We start from the raw sequence: 19,464 nt of genomic DNA, 5'->3' as shown, positions 1-19,464 counted from the left end.
CGGCAGCCGGTTCGGCAGGTTTCCGGCCGGTTCTGGGGGTTCTGAAACCGGTTCTGAGCTTCTGGGATCAAGGGCTTTGATATGTGATAGGATTTGGGGGTTTCTTGTAAGGTTGGTAAAATGACCTAGTTCGGATCAAGAACTTTCACTACTCTAATCGATTTCGATTCTAATTCTAGAGCGATTTCGTGCTGATAACGTGTTTCAGAGAAACTGAAGAGTGAATTGGTGAGTCTTCTTCTCATATTGAGGGGGTTTATATAGGGTTACAAAGTAGTGTAAATTTGCCCTACATACATTAGTATATTTGCTACACAATTTCTCTACCTCTCAATGTGCATTCCATACAAACCACACATTCTCCACTTCTTAAGTGCATACTCCATGATATAGACATTTTACCTATTTACTACAACACAGTTTTAATTATAGCTTTCTAGAACAACTACGAAATGAGACTCGCACTAAAGATAGAAAGAAAAGTGATAGAGACAGAGAGTACAAAAGAGTGTAAAGGGAACCTTTATCAAATGTTAAAAACTTTGCAAAAGAACCAGGAAAAAAAAAAATTTGGTTTGAAAATTGCAAATTGGGGTCTATATTTTGGTCTATATATGTGTGCGGCAAACGAAGTGGAAGCTTTTTTAACTTTATCTATACTATTATTAAGAGAACCCACTTTGTTAGTCAAAGTGAACGTGAAAAGACACGAAAACCCCCATACCATATATTATTTTTAAATTATTTCTAATATTTGAAGGGTATTATAGTAAATAATAAAAAACTGATTATTAGTTTTTAAAAGAAAAAAATAGATTCCCACTAACCCATTTCGTACGTGGATAACTTCCCACTACCCTATTATGCAGATAACTTCTCATATTTATCTAACTTCAATAATTACCAAGACATAAATATTACAAAAAGAAAATTTAAAAAGAAAAATCTGTTTTACATATGTATAGCATATGTGGGCAAGACTAGTATTTTATATCCATTCACATTCTTACACGTGAGATTTGAATCCTATATTTAACAACTCATTTTTACAAATAATTAATACATCATTACTCACCCATATTAGTGCTTTTATAAAATAGTGTTTTGAGGAATGATTGAATATAATAAAATATATTTCACAACAATTATAATGAATTAAATATCTGAATTCTGCATCCCCATACACGAGATGGGGGATGAAATCTGAAATTCAATGTGAACACCAAAACCACCAATCAGCTTCTTTTTTTTTGTGTGGACAAAACTAGTTAGCTTCAAGGAATATTAGATAGGGTTAGTCAATAGTAAGAGGATTACCCAATATAGAAGGCACCCAACAAAAAAATACAATATGCATAGTATTTGAATACTCTAGCCTCTAAGAGAGGCGGCCACCAAATTGAGAAACCATTCTCGTCTGGCGGCAGCCCTGGCATCTTGGCTGGCCTTGGCCTCACTGATGCCACGCGGTTTTGCTGTCGGACGGGGACTGATTTGCGATCGTTCAAGGGTTCCCTTGTGTTTGGTGTTGCTCAAGTTTCTGGCAGATGTTGTTTGGCTTCGGGTTGGGTGCGACATCTCTGGGAGGTGGCAATTCTCGTTTTGATGGTGGCTTGGATTGATGACGCGGCTCTGAATCGTGGGTGGTGTGGATCCGGGTAGCCGAATATGGGGCAGGTTGTGTTGGCGTTGCTGTGATGGCGAGGTTTCTTCGTGATATTGGGCGAGATTCCTCGTGATTTTGGTCGTGGCAGTGGAGTTTCGTCGTGATTTGGGTCATGGCAGTCTTGGCTTGGGGCGGCGTTGGGATGGTTTGGTGGTCTGGAGGGGGAGGCTGCAGCTGAGCCAAGCTGGACCTGCTGGTCCTTGAATGGGCCTTCTCTTAGGTTACCTTGGACTGTAAAAGCTTTGGGCTACGGCTTTTACCCTAGGCCCATAAAATTTCTCTTTGTGTTAAGGATACTATGTTAGTAGTTTTTACTTTCAATAATTCTCTGAGTGTTTAGGGATCTATACACTTTATGTGTCTATAGTGCCTCTGGAGTAGTACTGAAGGAGAATTTACGCTAGTCTCTACGAATTTACTGTATAATGAGTGGACCTATTTCTATGTACCACCATAGGTACTACCACACATTCTTGATCTGTCTAGTTGACAGCAGCATAAGAGTATGTAACGGCCATTCTGGCATGCGATGAATGATACTAATACCCGTTTTTGGGTTTGATTCAAAAAAAAAAGAAAAAGAGAATTACCCAATTAAAATAATCAAAAGAAATTTAGAGTACCGACTTACATTCACATCAATATGAATGGATCCGCGTCAAAAAGGTTGACATCAAATAATTAAAAAGTTGACCACAAATATCAAAAGCTGAGATCATATATTAGGTGGTTACTTGTACTGTCAGTCTATAAAAGAATTTTCGCAAAACAAGTTTATGTTAATCACAATAATTATAGTAAGCAAATATAACGGGGAAATCAAATAAAATTATAACAACAGGACAAGGTTGTTGCTGTGATTTTGTTGTTGTTTGGATTAATAACTTTCATAAAGTCATTTTCAGTCTAAAACTCTAATGAATATTCATTGCAAAAAGAGCAAAAGAAAAAGGTGAAAACACATGAGAGCGAAATAAAGAGAAGAAGAGGGACTTGAAGCAAATTACAGACGAGCGAGCCAATTATGGAGATTGGAGAGTGAAAGGGACGAAGAGAAATGAGAGGAGCCCATTCACGTATGCCTTTTATCTCCCTTCAAATAGCTTGTTAAGCGGATCTGGCTCTCTTTCTACCCCCTAAGATATTCACATTATGAGGGTGTAAGAGTGAGCGCCAATTACTATTTTATATAGAATCCACCGAGCCACTACCGGATCAGATCCTCATATACTCTTCTATTCCTGCTCTGCTCCCACTCTTCCAGATCTCTTTCTCTCTCTCACAAACCAAAAGTGAGTCCCTCAACTCATCCCAACTATGATAATTGAATTGTCAATCACTGTTCATCACGATCAAGTCTGACACTCACTTATAAACCACTACTGTTTGAAATTCCTGTTGTTGGGTACCTTTTTTTTTCTGTGTGATCGGATCGGTTTTGTGTTAAAGTTCCAATCTTGTTAGCTTGTTTGTAATTCTGGGACTTGATTCGAACTGGGTTGTTGCTTGTTTTGGCTGTTCGTTGTTTTCTCTGTAGGTGAGAAATGGGTGACGCCGAGCATTGGCTACATGGGACGCTTCATGCTACGATCTATGAGGTTGATAAGCTGCACAGTAGCAGTGGAAATTTCCTCCGCAAGGTATATACTTTTGTGATCTGGTATCTTTGTTTACGCATATGGATCGTAGCTGATGATGGTGATCTGAGATCTTGCTTCTATGTTTTTATTCTGTGACCATGTGATTGTGTTTTGTGTGTGTTTGTGATGGTCATTGCAACTTTTAGGACTGGTTTACTGATCTGCTTGTTTATACATCTTGTAAAATGTGATATTTTTATTGAAATAAAGAAAAGAAAAAAAACCGGGCCGTTTGGATATAGATATCAGATAGTAGCCCAGGACGATCTATGAACTTGATGGTAGCATAGTATTTCTGAGCATACAAAACGGAGAATGGAGTCTATTTTGGCACTGACGATGAAGTTTCAGATCTTTCAGTCTTATGTGTTATGTGCTTGATGAGTAAGGAAAAGCATGAAGTTTTAAGGTAAATGAAAAGGGTTTTTATATTTGTTTACCAAAAAGATAATGATATAGTAGTTTCTGTTGTCGGCTAAGCTAAAACACTAAAGAACACTTTTTTTTTTTTTTTTTTTTTTTTTTTTTTGAGATGAATGCAATACACCAAAGACCTTGAGTATAAAGGATTCATGTATTCGCTTTAGCTTAAAGCTTCTTAAAATGCGCTTTTGAATCCACTGTTTGAATCTTCCATGCCTTGTTTTATGCTTATTGCCAGATGGTGGTGGTTATTCTTTCCTGGATGCCTTAATATGGGATTAGTTGAGATCCATGTGTTGTAAATAGTCCTCTCACTCTCTCATAGACATTGTTTACCTGAGAAGTTTAGTTAAGACGTATGTTTAAGGATACCAGAATACATTTTGTCAAGGTTTGCTTAAAATCCTCTTTGGCTGGGGGAGATTATTTTATTTTTATTTTTATTTTTTATGGTGACTTATTGTCATATTCTTTACTGGCAGTTCTGTGTTCACAAAATAAAAGTGGGTGACTCAGTTCAGCATCCTGTCCGTCTTTTGGATGTTGCATTCTAACTTGTACAATATCATTTAGCTCTTTGAAGTTGGATACTTGGGTGTTTGATTTACTGAAAGCTTTCTTCTCTTCTGCATAATTAATGTGGAAAGAGAAGATTTAACGCACAGACATTTGAAGTTTATGCTTTACTGAGATCTTGTGTTTTATGGTATCTTGTTATTCCAGTGTAAAGCTGTTAACAACGTATGCTGAATATGGCTCTGACTATTTCAAGACCTGCTATAGAACTAGCCTAAGAGCCTTTTCTTGTTGCAGATGCTTTTGCTCATTGCCCATTGGCATGCAACATAATTAACTGGGAACTATTAATGTACAATTATGTCCTTGGTGTATCATATTTTCAAAATGAGTTTGGATCTTAGTTAGTTAGATTCTATGCATCTATTTTATGTCACATTATAGCTTGCAACATAACTGTGGAGTTAGGTGTTTGATATACTAAAGGCTTTCTTTTCTCTCATGCATAAGAACATGGAAAATAGAAGTTTCACCCACAGGATATTGCTTCATATAGAGGAGATTGATCTTCTGTTTTTCAGACTGTTTTCTAGTAAAGAATGCTCTCAGTGCAGAATCTGTATGTTGAGTGTCCCATTTACGCCCTGCACTGCATATGACAGTACTGATAACGAATGTGCATCATGGATTTTCTTGTCTGTTGCTTAAGTAAACTGTTTCAAGTGGAGGTTATTGTTGTTTCCTGGGAAGTGTAATGTCTCCCATGTATATTTGCAGTATATAAGTAAATACTAGACTATTTAAGTACATTTGAAAGAATTAAAGGTTGCTTGTAGTGGTGCATTTTTACAATATCTTGATTGATTAGAAACTTCAGAAATCAGCGTGGGTTATTTCTCTTCCTACTTTCATAAGTTCACCTCATATTGATGAAATTTACTTTGCAGATCACTGGAAAACTTGAAGAGACTGTTGGTATTGGCAAAGGAATGAGTAAACTGTATGCAACTGTTGATCTGGAAAGGGCTAGGGTTGGTCGCACCAGAGTTGTAGGAGAACCCTCCAATCCCAAGTGGTTTGAGTCTTTCCACATTTATTGTGCTCATGTCGCTGCAAATGTTATATTCACTGTCAAGGAGTCTAATCCTATTGGAGCATCATTAATTGGTAGAGCGTATGTACCTGTTGAACAACTTTTTGAAGGGGAAGAAGTGGATACATGGGCTGAAATTTTGGATGAGAAAAAAGAACCTGTTCATGGCAGTCCCAAGATACATGTGAAGCTGCAATTTTTTCATGTTTCAAAGGACCGCAGCTGGAGTCAAGGTATTAAGAGTCCTAAATTTCCTGGAGTTCCATTTACCTTTTTCTCACAGAGACAAGGATGTAAGGTTACACTGTACCAAGATGCTCATGTCCCAGATAACTTTATTCCTAAAATTCCTCTTGCTGGAGGCAAGAATTATGAGCCCCACAGATGTTGGGAAGATATCTTTGATGCAATTACTAATGCAAAACACCTGATCTACATCACTGGGTGGTCAGTTTATACTGAAATTTCCTTGGTAAGGGACTCAAGGAGGTCAAAACCTGGTGGCGATATCACTATTGGTGAGTTACTTAAAAAGAAAGCAAGTGAAGGTGTCCGTGTTCTTATGCTTGTTTGGGATGACAGAACCTCTGTTCCTTTATTAAAAAAAGATGGAATGATGGCCACCCATGATGAGGCAACTGCACAGTATTTCCAGAACACTGACGTGAACTGTGTCTTATGCCCCCGTAACCCAGATGGTGGTGGAAGCATTGTTCAGGGGCACAAATCTCTACCATGTTCACTCATCATCAGAAGATTGTGGTTGTGGACAGTGAAATGCCAACTAGAGGATCACAGAGTAGAAGAATTGTGAGTTTTGTTGGGGGTATTGATCTGTGTGATGGAAGATATGATACCCAATTCCATTCACTTTTCAGGACATTGGATACTGCACATCATGACGATTTCCATCAGCCAAATTTTACTGGTGCATCGATTACAAAAGGTGGTCCAAGAGAACCTTGGCATGATATTCACTCTCGGCTGGAAGGGCCTATTGCTTGGGATGTGTTGTTCAACTTTGAGCAGAGATGGAGAAAGCAAGGTGGTAAAGATGTACTTGTTCAGCTCAGAGAGCTTGACAATGTCATTATTCCACCATCTCCTGTTATGTTCCCAGATGACCATGAGACATGGAATGTTCAGTTATTCAGATCAATTGATGGAGGAGCTGCTTTTGGCTTCCCGGATACGCCTGAAGATGCAGCCAGAGCTGGGCTTGTTAGTGGGAAGGATAACATCATTGATCGAAGCATTCAGGATGCTTATATCCATGCTATTCGCCGTGCAAAGAACTTCATATATATTGAGAATCAGTATTTTCTTGGTAGCTCTTTTGCCTGGGCAGCTGATGGTATAAAGCCCGAAGACATTGGTGCTTTGCATGTAATTCCTAGGGAGCTTTCGCTTAAGATTGCTGACAAGATTGCGAATGGGGAGAGGTTTACTGTCTATGTTGTTGTCCCAATGTGGCCAGAGGGAATCCCGGAGTCTGGACCAGTTCAGGCAATATTAGATTGGCAGAGGAGGACAATGCAAATGATGTACACAGATATTAAGCAGGCACTTGATAAAAACGGTGTTGAGGAGGATCCAAGGAACTATTTGACATTTTTCTGCCTTGGGAATCGGGAGGTGAAGAAGGATGGAGAATATGAACCCACCGAGCGACCAGAGGCAGATTCGGATTATATTAGAGCTCAGGAATCCCGACGCTTCATGATTTATGTTCATACCAAGATGATGATAGGTATGTAGCACCCTTTTCTATGAATGTCTTGTGTATTCCTATATTTCTATGCACCTGATGCTAGAATAATGCTGATGCTAGTATGCCGTCTTGATTAATGCAACCACATAATTGTGATTTTGCAGTTGACGACGAATACATCATCATTGGATCTGCCAACATCAACCAGAGATCAATGGATGGTGCCAGGGACTCTGAAATAGCCATGGGAGCCTTCCAACCATATCATCTATCAGTCAGGGAGCCAGCACGTGGTCAGATTCATGGTTTCCGTATGGCATTGTGGTACGAGCACCTTGGCATGCTTGATGAATCCTTCCTCCAGCCAGAAAGCATTGAATGTATCACAAAGGTTAACCAGATTGCTGAAAAATACTGGGACCTCTATTCAAGTGAAACACTGGAACGTGATTTGCCGGGTCACCTGCTTCGCTATCCTGTTGGAGTTACCAGCGAAGGAGAAGTCACGGAGTTGCCCGGATTTGAATTCTTCCCTGACACCAAGGCTCGAGTGCTAGGTGCCAAATCAGACTATCTTCCTCCCATCATTACTACTTGAAGAGTTTTTTTTTTTGCCCCCTTCTCAGATTGGGTTTGTCAAAGTAAGAACCTCTTACATTGTCTTTTCTTTTTATATTACAGTATTTGCTATAGTACATTAATAAATCTGTGTGTTACAACCTGCGGAGAGGTTATTAATAGCAGGATGTTCATAGCAGGTTTAATAGTAATGTATGATGTGATGTTAGCAACTTAATTTATGTGCCATGTTTGCTTTGTGTATTGCCTCTTATTTGTTTTTTTCTTCTGGCCGTCTTTTATGTTGTGCTCATCTCCTCAAGTCTCTCATTTCTTTTCTCCTCAAGTCTCAGTTTTTGGTAAACCAAAATTATGTCTCTCCTAGAAGTTGGTTAGCTACTCCTCGTTTTGTTCTAGGATTCTTCTATTTGTGGGGCATTTATGGCATGCGGGAAGGGCTCGTGCAGGTGCTGCCGGATTTGAAAAAGTAATTGATCGTGATTTTGAACCTGTTCTTTCCATGACTCCTCTTAACTGAGATAGAGATCCAATGCTTGAAGTAGGAATCAAATTGATTCCAGCAAACCTAATGTGTACAATCTTTCTTTTTTACTGGGAAACTAATCTTTTCAATACACGAAAGAACACAATTACAAAAGAGGTGGATGTTGTTGTTTAGATTTTTGTTATTTTTTTTGTTCTTCTTTTCTCGATCACAATGAAACCAATTTTATTCACGAAGGAAAAGTAAACTACAGGAGTCATAGGAGGCCATCTTCTAACTCAGTCAAATCAACGAACCTAAACATACTTTTCTATATCTATTATCTAAAAGTCTAATACAACAAAAGATGGAGCATCAGATTCTCTAATACACCAATAAGCAACAAGATGGCCAACAAATTGATACCAACTCAATTGTTCGGGTTGCAACGGTTGAGATTTGTTAGGCGAAGGAAAAAAGATACCGATTTTTTTTTTTTTTGGCTAGATAAATTATGAATCATCGACATTTTGATTGTTCACACAAATACCGACAATTTTTTTGAAAAAAGTAAAGTGATCACTGATAATTTTGAACAAATCAGATCACTCGCACACCATTCAATCTAACTGTTATTATCTGTGTAATCTTATCTCTTAAGTAAGATTACGAAGAACTAAATGTTGACACGTGTTGTTATCAACTTATCATATTTTGTATAAAAAATATAAATAAATAGAAGAAATTTACGCACTCCATTTACACACACATTCCATTCCCTTACAATATGCACAAAAACCATATAAAGCAGTTCCCCAAGTATGAACGAGTGAAACCAACGACATGTCATATTGTAGTTCCTTCCACCCGGCCACACCTTATCCAGGCCTACAAATACGACCATTCCCTGCCTCTAGAAGTCCAACAAAAGTTGACTCCTTAAATCATCCCAAAGACTATGTGGACTGTGGACCTTTCTCCAACTTTCTATTAAAAAACTCTATGAACTAACCCACTAAAGCCAATCAGAATTCAGAAACCAATTAGAACAAAAGTGTTGTTTCCAAATCATAAGAGAAATCTAGATGCTCACAAATGTTTTTCAATTTACAACTAAAACTGTCTCATAAGTTAACTCCATCAACTCTCACTAACCAATTATAAAATTATAAACCAAAATCACTTGCCTCACTTTAAACCAATTATAAACCAAAATCACTTGCTTTATACTTTGTTTAGGCAGATAATAGGGAGTAGGCTGCAATGAACCAACACATTTGTAGACCAACAGATGCCGTCAGCTTTTCCGTTACATTTGACCGCGTCAACTCGCATAGGACAGGGAAGATGAAACCGTAAACTATCAAGTTACCAGAGGGGGTTTTAGGGGAGGGGGAGATTGGCAGCTGCATCGAGGAGGAGATAAGGTTCCAAGACTAAATAGTAGTCTTCGTCGTCCTCAAAACATCAAAATTCCCTTTGAAAAAAACTGAAATCTGCAAACGATATCAATTTTGGTCTCGGGTGGAATCAGGAATGGCGTCGAGTGTGGTGAAATCCCTAATCAAATCATCTTCCTCACGCCGGCAAATGGATGCAGGTTTCTTTTCTCAGCTTTACCCGATTGTTTTTCGTTTTAAGTATTGCAATGACTTACGTTCATCTCTATATTTCGCTTTTCGAATTCCATTCTGCAGAAAACGGCATAGCTTGTGGGTGATTGATTATATTTGGTTTTTCTGGTTTCCCTATCGAATTCCATGCCGGGGATTTATTCTAGTTGCATATATAGACTAGTTAACCTTTATTCAGATGCATAAAGCAAGGCTTAATATTATTATTATTATCCATCCCCCATGCTACATAGTTTGCCTTTCAGCACGTCCAATTTCAGCCATTGTTTTGTTTGCACTATACCATTAGACTTTCCCCTGAATGCTATAATCTAGCAATAACAAAGAGGCTTTTCAGGAAATCCAACACACCTACAAATCGAGTTTTCAGGAACTGATCATTGAACACAGATTTTTCAGGAGCATAAGCCGATTAGACTACAATGAGAAGCCAAATGTAACACTGTTCTAGGAGCCTGCATTTCAATCAAGTTCCCTGTCAGTCAAATTCTGAGCACATTTTACCAGTCAGTCAACACATTGTGTTGGTTCAGATGGTGTTCGTGTTGTCATCTTAGCTTTACAATAATGAGTGTTCTGCATAAGAGAATAGGTTCCTATTCCCTCTTCTTCTTCTTCTTCTTTCACACTTTTGCACCTTCTCGTTTGCTTTTGATTTCGTCTTATTTTCCGATACCTTGTTTGGTTGCCGATGAGGAAAATTGAAACGGGGCATTTTTGTGTTCAGAGTGCTTGTAGTATGAGGCTGGCAGGGATGGAGGACACGGCGGAGCTGCTGGAGAAGAAGCTAGCGTCGGAAATTTCGAAGATGAGCTTAGAGGAGGCACTCACTCTCGCTCCTGTTTTCAGCCATTACCTCAATTTGATGGGCATTGCTGAAGTTCATCACAGGTCACTCAACGACTTGATCTCTCTGTTTTATTTTATTTTTTATATTAAATTTTTTTTTTTGAAAAAAAAAAGGGGTTAAATTTCAGATATGTGCCTGTGTGTTTATACTTGTTTGGAAATGAAATATGAAGCACCAGAGCTTCAGGAAATAGTAGTGTCTATCAAGGATTGACTGCTAACTTTAGTTGTACGGTTAAAATTATGACATTCTAGCTTCCGAAAAGATAACATGAAAAAACAAAAATTGGTTGGAATTCTTTCAGCTGTGAATTTTAAAGCATTTTGGTGAATTTAGAGAAAGTTGTTGATTTGTGCAGGGTTTGTAGACCAAAAAATGTAAATCTTGTGATGATATTTTTAATCAGCTTCTGCAGCGTGGTGTTTCCCCAAACCAGCTTTACGATACTGTTTGCAAGCAGGTTGGTTCTTTTCCTCCTATCCTTTGTCTTGATTTGTATGCCTAGACAGAAAATAGTGGGGAAAATATATCACTCATGTTGTTAAGGTTTCTGTAAAAGATAAAACCCAACCAATTAAATGATCTTGTTTTAATGAGCTCAAGTTGTTGCTTCATTGATGTTGCCTCGTTCTATCAGTACACTGTTGAACATAAGATGTGTGTGTGTGTGTGTGTTTCTACTGTTGTTCAGTCATTTAGATATCTTGTTCTCAACCTTAAGTTCTTGCTGCAGGAGGTCGAGATTGTTCTTACTGCACATCCTACACAAATTAATCGCGGAACCTTACAATACAAACATATCAGACTTTCTGTGAGTGGCTAGTGACTTTGCTCAATTTTTAGGATGTTGAACATTATGATTAAAAGACATGTTGAAAATTTGTTTAGACTAATAATATCAAGTTACTTGCAGCATCTTTTAAATTTAAGAGACCGACCTGATCTTACTAGTGAAGACAGAGATATGGTGATTGAAGATCTGGTATTGTTTTTCCAACCTTATTCTCTTCTTCTAAAACCACTTTGCTGGGGCAAGGGGGATTGCATCTTAATGACATTGATATCGTGGATATTCTCTAATTTTCCTTGTGTTTTATATTTTACTCTTGCTTTTATAGGTGCGAGAGATAACTTCTGTATGGCAAACAGATGAGCTTAGGCACCATAAACCCACACCAGTTGATGAAGCTGGGGCAGGTAAACCACTTCAACATTAGATTCATTCATATTCACATGCTTTGGCTCTTTGAAATCGTGTGTATCACTTGCAGACAAAATAAAATTGTATATATTGTTTACCACAGGTTTGAACATTGTGGAGCAGTCCCTTTGGAAAGCTGTACCTCATTATTTATGTCATGTCAACAATGCTTTAAAGAAGATTTGTCTTCAAATTCGTTTCTAGTATTGATCTGTTTCCAGTTCTTTATATGTAGCTACTACCTTCTGTCTTTCTGTACTTCTTGTCATAATGTTTTCTTAATTTATTTATCAGCACACTGGGAAACTGGAAAACCACTTCCATTGAAATGCACACCAATCAGGTTTGGCTCTTGGATGGGGGGTGGTCGAGATGGAAATCCCAATGTCACAGCAAACTGAGCAAAGGTACTCGTGGGTCTTATTGATATTTTATTCGTAAATCTTCTCCTAATGGTATTATTCACTCTCTTAAATCTAGGAGAGTCCTTTCATGCCAACAAAAGACCTGAAGCATGAACTGATCATAACTTAGGCATATATTAGATCTGTGTTATACACAACTTAGTTTACTGTATTGGTAATGGTGTTGCCGTGTTGGTAATTCATGGGGCAGTAAATCATGTTTTGAGGGGAATAAAGCAAGCCCTGGTACTTAGAATCAATTACTTAACTGTACGGAGACATTGATGGATAAGCATGACCTAGTTGTGTAAAGTTGTAGACCATCAGTTTAACCTTCATTTGTGCTATCCCTTCCCTGTTCTTTTCTTTGGGGTATGAGAGAGGAGGTTTTAGTTTTAAGGATTCCAGTATGCTGCCAGATTTCATGATTAGATTGCAAACTTAAGATTATTGTTTATGTAGAATTTATAATGCTGTCGGACTGTCTAGCTCTTCTACACAATTATATCAACTTGCCTCTTTCTATTGCTTCAGGTCACAAAAGATGTCTCGCTTTTATCTAGGTGGATGACTATTGATCTCTATATTAGAGAAGTGGATAGCCTGAAATTTGAACTATCCATGAATTGGTGCAGTAATAGCTTGTCAAAACTGGCACAAGAGATTCTAGAGCACAGTATGACATATTGCAGTTATTTTCAGTGGTCATTAATAGTGGCTGCGTGGTATCATGTGGAGACTACCAAAGCATAGCTTCCATTGTTTTTCTTTGACAATTTCCTTTACAGGTTACTCCTATGTTTCTGATTTTTTTATTTTTTATTGCTTGATCTTTTTTTTGAGGGCTGGGATTATGTTGTTCTGAGACTCGGATCTTATTAATATAACAATTTAAATCTCTAGATCACTTATGTGTATGCAGAATAAAAAACGTTGAAAGACAGATGAACACTCTTACTTTATGTTCTGCCAGGCAGGATAGAGCAGATTCTAACTTGTGAAAGTAATTGAGTGAAAAAATTGGAGTCATAGTTTACAAAATTCTTTGTGTTTTATGGACCTATGGGAATTTGACTTCTCTTACCCCAACACTTCTATGCATAAGTACCCACTGGTCATCCCCTCCTGATTTCTTACGGTTTCAATTTATTTTTAATAGATGATGAATATACTTGTGAATCAATTTATAATGTTAACGTAATTGAAATTCTCTCTTCAAAATCTGCATCTGAGGATCACCAGAGTTGGGATCATCAGTGTTATAATAGGAATCAGGTAAAGTAACAACCTGCAGCACTTCCAACACAACTTCCAGCTAGAGCTGATCAACCCTCTTGCACTGGTGAACATCCGATTATCCTCTTAAAACTACTTTTTGAAGAAAAAAATTATAGAAAAATTGAGGATCTCAGAAGTTGTGGTACTTTATATTATGTTCATATGCTGCCGTCCCTTATTGCATAAATGAGAACTTGCTCAACTATGTTACAAAGACAACTGACATCAGTTCCAAAAAAGGCAGTGTGTATCACTATCACATGAGCCCTTGTAGTTATTTCCTTTTCAAATATGGAGGGAATCAATTTTCATAAATAAGATCTTAATTGAGCTGTACAATAGTGAGCTAGAGCTGTCTTTCCACCTAGAATCTCTATTAGCAGTTACTTTTTTTCTCTTTGATTGTTAGCCTTCCTGAAGTGTTTATTTACCAGCACCTAATGTATTCTATGACCAATGGTACTCATGGTTTCTCAGTTCTTTTAAACTTGCCTCTTCATGCAGAATGCAATGGTGGTCATTCTCACTATCCCAGAATTGAAATGTTGGTCATTTTAACTGAAGATTGCATTGGGGCAGGAATCTGGTAGACATGCTGAAACACTTGATGCAATTACCAAATATTTGGATATGAGCACATACAGTGAGTGAGATGAAGAAAAGAAACTGGAATTTCTAACAAGAGAGCTCAAAGGAAAAAGGACCGCTAGTCCCATCTAGCATGGAGGTAAAGTAGTAGTGTTAGGACTTAGGATTACTATGCTCCAAAGTTCAGAATAAGTTACTTCTACTCGAATTTTTTGAGAAAAAAAAAAATTTCTGACAAGAATTCTTTGCTATATATCTAATGTGTCTCTTCATTACAACAATTAAATGAAATTATGGTATTTACCTACAGGGAATGAACTTTAAATAAGCACAAGTTGATCTAGCATGATGATGGAGTTGTTTACTATTCCCAAAAATTTAAGCTGTTAGGATTAAGGTCAACAATTTGTTTTATACTCTCAAACTCACTTCATAGCATGCGTTCAACTTAATTGGGAGGTTTTGCAATTGCAAAATTTCCAACTCATGATCTTCTTTTGTGATAGGAAGAGAAAGTCTTGGTTTACCACTATTGGCCAAAATCTTAAACTATGAAGGTGTGCTCCATGGGTGTTTGCATGGACTCGAACCAGGATCTTCTTTTCTGATAGGAAGAGCTCTACTGGAATTGGACATCTTTGGGCAATTCCATGGGTGTTTGCATGGACTCCAACCAGATTTGTTCTTCCAGCTTGGGTGGAGTTGAACCAGGTTTAAGGGGAGTTTGTGAGAAGGGACACACTGAAGACTTGAAAGCCATGTACCAAGCTTCTTGAACCCCAAAGACGTTGATGAAGTCCAATTAGAGGAAGAGCCTCCAACTCAACTGCTAGACGGGGAAAATTTTAAAGCTAGCAAGTACTGAAGACATTCCTAGCATGACATGAAAACACGAGACTGTTTTATTTGAAATCTTCTGTTAGAATCATTAGTATTCAGATCTTTGGTTGATGCCCTACTGACCCAGAATGTTGATGGGAATTCACATTTTTGACTGCTAGTATCATCTGTGGAGCATAATTGTTTGCTGTTGTATCAGATGAATTCAATTCACCATGCCCTACCGAAGAGATTTCTGCTTAAAGTTTTCATTTGGTAGAAGCAGAACTAGTATATCTGGAATGGGATTAGCAGAGTCTAATTATGCTCCACCCTTGTACGAGTTTGTAATTACTTAGGTCATTACATATTTTTAACAAGTGCTACTGGCCATTTGTTCTGTTGGATAGTTTTGGGTGTTTAGGTTTGGATGATTAACAGTAACTGCTATGCCATCTGTTCTGTTTCATTTTTATGCTTTCATCTTAAAATTGAGTTGAGCATATTCATCCTTTACACATTTCTGTAACACAATTATCTCATTGTATCTGCACAGCCATACCAAACACAGTCATAGTGGCATAGTTATTCATTGTTTTGCGATACGTCATGTGTAAGGCTTGTTTGTGACTGTCTGTATTTGTTCATTTCAAGGAGCTCATGTGGGGCAAGACAGTGATCTAGAGCTTTTGTGTGCATGCGTGGTGTAATTGGCAGCCACAATGCCATGCAGTTTTTCATGGGGAAATAATATGGAGCTCAAGGAGGTGATGAGATTGAGCAGTGTAATTGAATGGTTGGGTGAAGCTGAATTTCAAATGAATAAAGACATGATATACTTAGAGAAGTTTCCATAGCATTCAAAATTAGTAAAAATCACAAAATCCCACAAACAAAGTCTACTGGTAGCATCTTGATCAGAGCCCAGTCTTCTAGCCGTCCCGGTCAGGCATAATTTTAGGTACAGATCATAAAATCCCAAGAACAAAGTAGACTGGTAGCATCTTGTTGGATAATCAAAGCCAGTCGTACACTAAACAAAGCACACTAATATCAGATTATCAGTAAACGAAAAAAATGACATAGTTGAAAGTTTCTTGTTTTACATGTCAAACCTCTTCAATATTGTCCATGTGCTCGTTCAAAAGCTCCTCTTCAATAATAGGCTCCAAGTGCTGTTGCTCAAAAGCTGGCTGAGAAAAGACAACAAATTAAACACACAACTCCTAAAAATTGGGTGAACGAATAGTATTTTATTGGAGATAGAAAATCAAGATGAAGTGATTACCTGGGATGGCTAGAAGACTCAGCTCTGATCACCATCCAATAGGATAAGGAGGCCAAAGCCTTATTTGACAAATTTATGCAAGTTCAGGTCGTCTTTAAACATGTCATATATCAATCTCTTGCCTATCAGCATCTCAAATAGCAGGATTTCATAGCTATAGATGTCACCACTTGTTGACACCTCCATTCCTATGCCATACTCTGAACTTCATTTCCAAATGTACAAAAGAATAAGCATACAGCCTATAAACTATCATGTTTGTGTGCACCCCCACCTAAAGTCCTCGGCTCTTAATTATTAGACTGGGCCAAACCTAGGACCTAGATGCATTCTTTGACAACCCAAAGATCACATTCTAGATCAGTAGATCACCTTCGAGCATATTTATGTATGCAACATGAAAAAGAAAAAAAAGAACAGCGAGCTTTGACAACAGAAGAACAATATAGTTGGATGTCAAATAGGGACATTCATAAACACATTGGGCTTCTCCCAACCTACTATAAAATCCCTCTATAATCCTATACTCTTCAAATAGCTTCTATCATAATCAGACCCTCAAAATCCATAGTCACAACTGAAATAAACCATTTCAGATTATTAGAAGAAAAAGAAGCTCAAACCTTACTCTTTGATACTTCCAGCTACACTCTTGCCAAGTGCAATGACTACTTTCTTCGAGATAACTTCAGTTTTCCACGGCCTTAGATCACAAAAAGGAAAAAGAAATCAAATATAAATTAGTAAAAAGAACTATAAATTTAAAACCACCCACCTAGATTGAACAAGACCAATTATACAAAACAGCCAAAAAAAAAAAAAAGAAGCAAATTCAATTCGAGTTCAACAAAAACTCATAATCAGATTGAAAACCTAAAATCCTTGAACTTTTACCGGTATCGAATCGAGCACAAGAAGAGGAAGTTTGTCGTGCGTGCAGGAATCGAGGGCCATTGTGTATAAGCAAATAAGAGAAAGAAGAATATGCAAAGACCAGCAGTAGCACATCAAATAGAATAAAATAACCCACTTAAAGTCCAGATTTTTAGGTCATGTTAATTCTTCCAGTACATAATGTGATCTACTTACACATTCTGCTTGATTATGTGCGCAAGTGTAGGTGGACAAGTGTGATTATATATATTTGTCTTTCTTTATTAACAATACTTTTCTCAGTAATCATTTGTCATTGACAAATTTAAAGCTTACTTACAGAATAGTTGACATCAAGCTTAGGATCGCTATTGCAAACCAAACAAAGTCTGAGCAATGCAGTACCAGTGGGAGTGCGCTGTGATGTTTTGGACCTCCTATAAATATCTCAAATATAGACATACAAGAAAACAGTGATATGAGAATTCATTGATCGCTTGATATAAGTGATAGCATTGAAATACTAAAAATCAAATGCAAAATGTTGAAGAAATCATTACAACCATTCATCTCTTTCTATAACCAAACTTGTACCAAATTATACAAAAAATCTATATTTCCAATTGAATAACAAAAAGTAAGGCAAGAGAAAACCTGCTTCTGGGGAGCGAAGTTCGGAATCCACCTGCACAAATTCTTCAAACTGGTATTCCTCTCCTGTCAATTCCTAAACTCATCAGCACGGCAGTCTAAAAGTCCTATAGCACTACCAACTCAATAATCAAACTAATAATCTTCAAGCAACATATATAAGAAATAACAGTAAAGCCAATAGACTTGCATAATAAACTCAAACTAACAATCAAAAAGGGTTCACTGCATTTTCTTCTCTCTTCTTGTCCTGCTTCAATTTCCCAGCAACCAAACATGAGATTTCAAGAAGAGCATAATAATCAAACATAACCAAACCCAGAATCCCATAAATACCCAACATAATTCACCAAAACTAATACTTGTTGAAGAAAACAACCCATAAAAAGCAACAGGCAAAAGCTAACCAAAACGATGCCAACTTCCAAATCAATCGAAATTCATATTGATGCAACAGTAATATGCAAAGGAAACGCATTGTCAACTATCATCAGAACTCAGCTCTGACAATTTATAACAAAATGTAGATTTTCATTAAGCAAAAGCCTGAGATGAAAAATACATACCGCGTAGTACTGGACATTGAAGGATCGGGTCTAAATTGGTCTGAGATCAAGGGCTTCTTCTGATTCGCCGGCTTCGGCTACAATTGCAACAAAACAGCCTCGATCGATGATCAAGATTTAGAAGGTGGAGATGTTCGACGGAGACAGTGGATTTAAGGAATTGGAGTTGCAGATTGGAGGTAGATGAGAATTAGGCCCGAAACGGTGAGGTGAGAAAAGGAAAGGAAACATACCTTGTCACTTTTTATATTACCAAGAACAATTCTATAAGGAGTGATTGCAGATCTCTGAGTGGGGGCTTTGGCTCCAAAAGCTTCTGGAAACTGGACCTTCCAACCTGGGACTCAGCAAACATTTTCCTCCTTTTGGCAACGAAGAGAGTTCTGGGATGGAGACTTTGCTATTGGAGATTTTGGAGATTCCGGACCATCCTAGCAAATGAGATAGTATAAAGATGACAACATATTGATTTACTGCTACAAATTCCAGATAAATTGAATACAATCATAAATCCAAAAAGGAAAGGAATTTAGAGAATATATATGGGAACGAACCCGTATAGACGAAATTGCTCTCTGGTGGTGAGGTGAGGTGAGGTTTTCGGGGTCCAAGTGTCCATTGCTGCCTACAAATTGCCGTCATCGACTTACCAACACAGCTGCCAAACCATATATCTTCTCTTCTCCACTCCAACCAAAATCAAACTGAATAACAATAATCAAAATCCATCCGGCTAGCAAGAAGGAGAGAGACCCAGAGTCGGAGTCGGAGTCGGAGGTAATTAGGCTGATTGGCGCCGGGATTGGTTTGCTCTCTCTCTCTCTCTGCTTTTAATCAGCTTCCGTTAAGGGGAAGAGATAACTCGAATGACAGATTAGCAAGGCAAATGACTTCAATAGGAAGCTAAGCTGGGTTCGGAGATATTTCCGTAGCGAAAATACTAGAAACCCCTCCTCATTTTACCATCACGGCACAAAACTTACAATTAACAGAGACTTACCAGTCAACAAAAAATCAGCACTCTGTGTGGATCATAATTGGCCACGTCAGTGGGGCCCCTTTGGTCTACAAAACCTTTGGTTCATTGCAGACTCTTCCAGATAATAGATGACTCATATTTTGGTATTGTGTATAACTATCATTAAATTTAAACCCGAGTTCGTTTTTATTAATCAGCCCCAAATCCCACACTAAATATTTTTTTCCATTAGTTTTCTCCTT

At 37.8% G+C, this 19,464-nt stretch overlaps 2 protein-coding genes and 2 long non-coding RNA genes across 14 annotated transcripts; 3 read left to right on the top strand and 1 right to left on the bottom strand.

The window, feature by feature from the left end:
• The first annotated feature begins 2,708 nt into the window (after window positions 1-2,708).
• LOC112185369 (phospholipase D alpha 1) lies at window positions 2,709-7,878 on the top strand. The gene is given in 5 exon segments (XM_024323609.2): window positions 2,709-2,958; window positions 3,204-3,306; window positions 5,193-6,057; window positions 6,060-7,088; window positions 7,214-7,878. Coding segments are annotated over 4 exon segments (2,424 nt in total). The 5' UTR covers window positions 2,709-2,958; window positions 3,204-3,210; the 3' UTR covers window positions 7,648-7,878.
• A 1,526-nt stretch (window positions 7,879-9,404) lies between these two features.
• LOC121051276 (phosphoenolpyruvate carboxylase 4-like) lies at window positions 9,405-11,390 on the top strand. The gene is made up of 4 exons (XM_040513466.1): window positions 9,405-9,691; window positions 10,453-10,616; window positions 10,934-11,035; window positions 11,309-11,390. Exons 1-4 carry the CDS (start codon window positions 9,686-9,688, stop codon window positions 11,388-11,390), a joined length of 354 nt encoding a protein of 117 aa, XP_040369400.1. The 5' UTR covers window positions 9,405-9,685.
• A 333-nt stretch (window positions 11,391-11,723) lies between these two features.
• On the top strand, window positions 11,724-15,374 carry LOC112190007. Of its 2 annotated transcripts, none has more exons than XR_005807199.1 (5): window positions 11,724-11,772; window positions 11,880-12,183; window positions 12,715-12,968; window positions 13,963-14,185; window positions 14,553-15,374. It is a non-coding gene; the product is annotated as an uncharacterized LOC112190007 (long non-coding RNA). The 2 variants fall into 2 exon arrangements; XR_005807200.1 differs by lacking the exon at window positions 11,724-11,772 and having other exon boundaries at window positions 11,956-11,979; window positions 12,071-12,183.
• A 277-nt stretch (window positions 15,375-15,651) lies between these two features.
• LOC112190009 lies at window positions 15,652-19,206 on the bottom strand. 10 transcript variants are annotated; one of them, XR_002932196.2, is made up of 8 exons: window positions 18,798-19,206; window positions 18,477-18,674; window positions 18,244-18,320; window positions 17,681-17,743; window positions 17,367-17,463; window positions 16,154-16,856; window positions 15,981-16,058; window positions 15,652-15,898 (listed from the first exon to the last, which is right to left on the bottom strand). It is a non-coding gene; the product is annotated as an uncharacterized LOC112190009 (long non-coding RNA). The 10 variants fall into 10 exon arrangements; XR_002932194.2 differs by having other exon boundaries at window positions 16,154-16,358; window positions 16,777-16,856; window positions 18,244-18,674; window positions 18,798-19,204; XR_002932200.2 differs by having other exon boundaries at window positions 16,154-16,353; window positions 16,777-16,856; window positions 18,244-18,674; window positions 18,798-19,204.
• Window positions 19,207-19,464: the final 258 nt, after the last annotated feature.

This window comes from Rosa chinensis, chromosome 2, assembly GCF_002994745.2.
Source record: "Rosa chinensis cultivar Old Blush chromosome 2, RchiOBHm-V2, whole genome shotgun sequence".
NCBI lineage: Eukaryota > Viridiplantae > Streptophyta > Magnoliopsida > Rosales > Rosaceae > Rosa > Rosa chinensis.
This window is presented reverse-complemented; position numbering and strand designations above follow the sequence as displayed.

What these genes read in the sequence shown, in the direction of transcription:
- LOC121051276 (XM_040513466.1), top strand. An exon ending in ATTGCTGAAGTTCATCACAG is followed by an intron (nt 10,617 to 10,933) that starts GTCACTCAACGA and finishes TGATTTGTGCAG; the next exon opens with GGTTTGTAGACCAAAAAATG. An exon ending in ACGATACTGTTTGCAAGCAG is followed by an intron (nt 11,036 to 11,308) that starts GTTGGTTCTTTT and finishes TTCTTGCTGCAG; the next exon opens with GAGGTCGAGATTGTTCTTAC.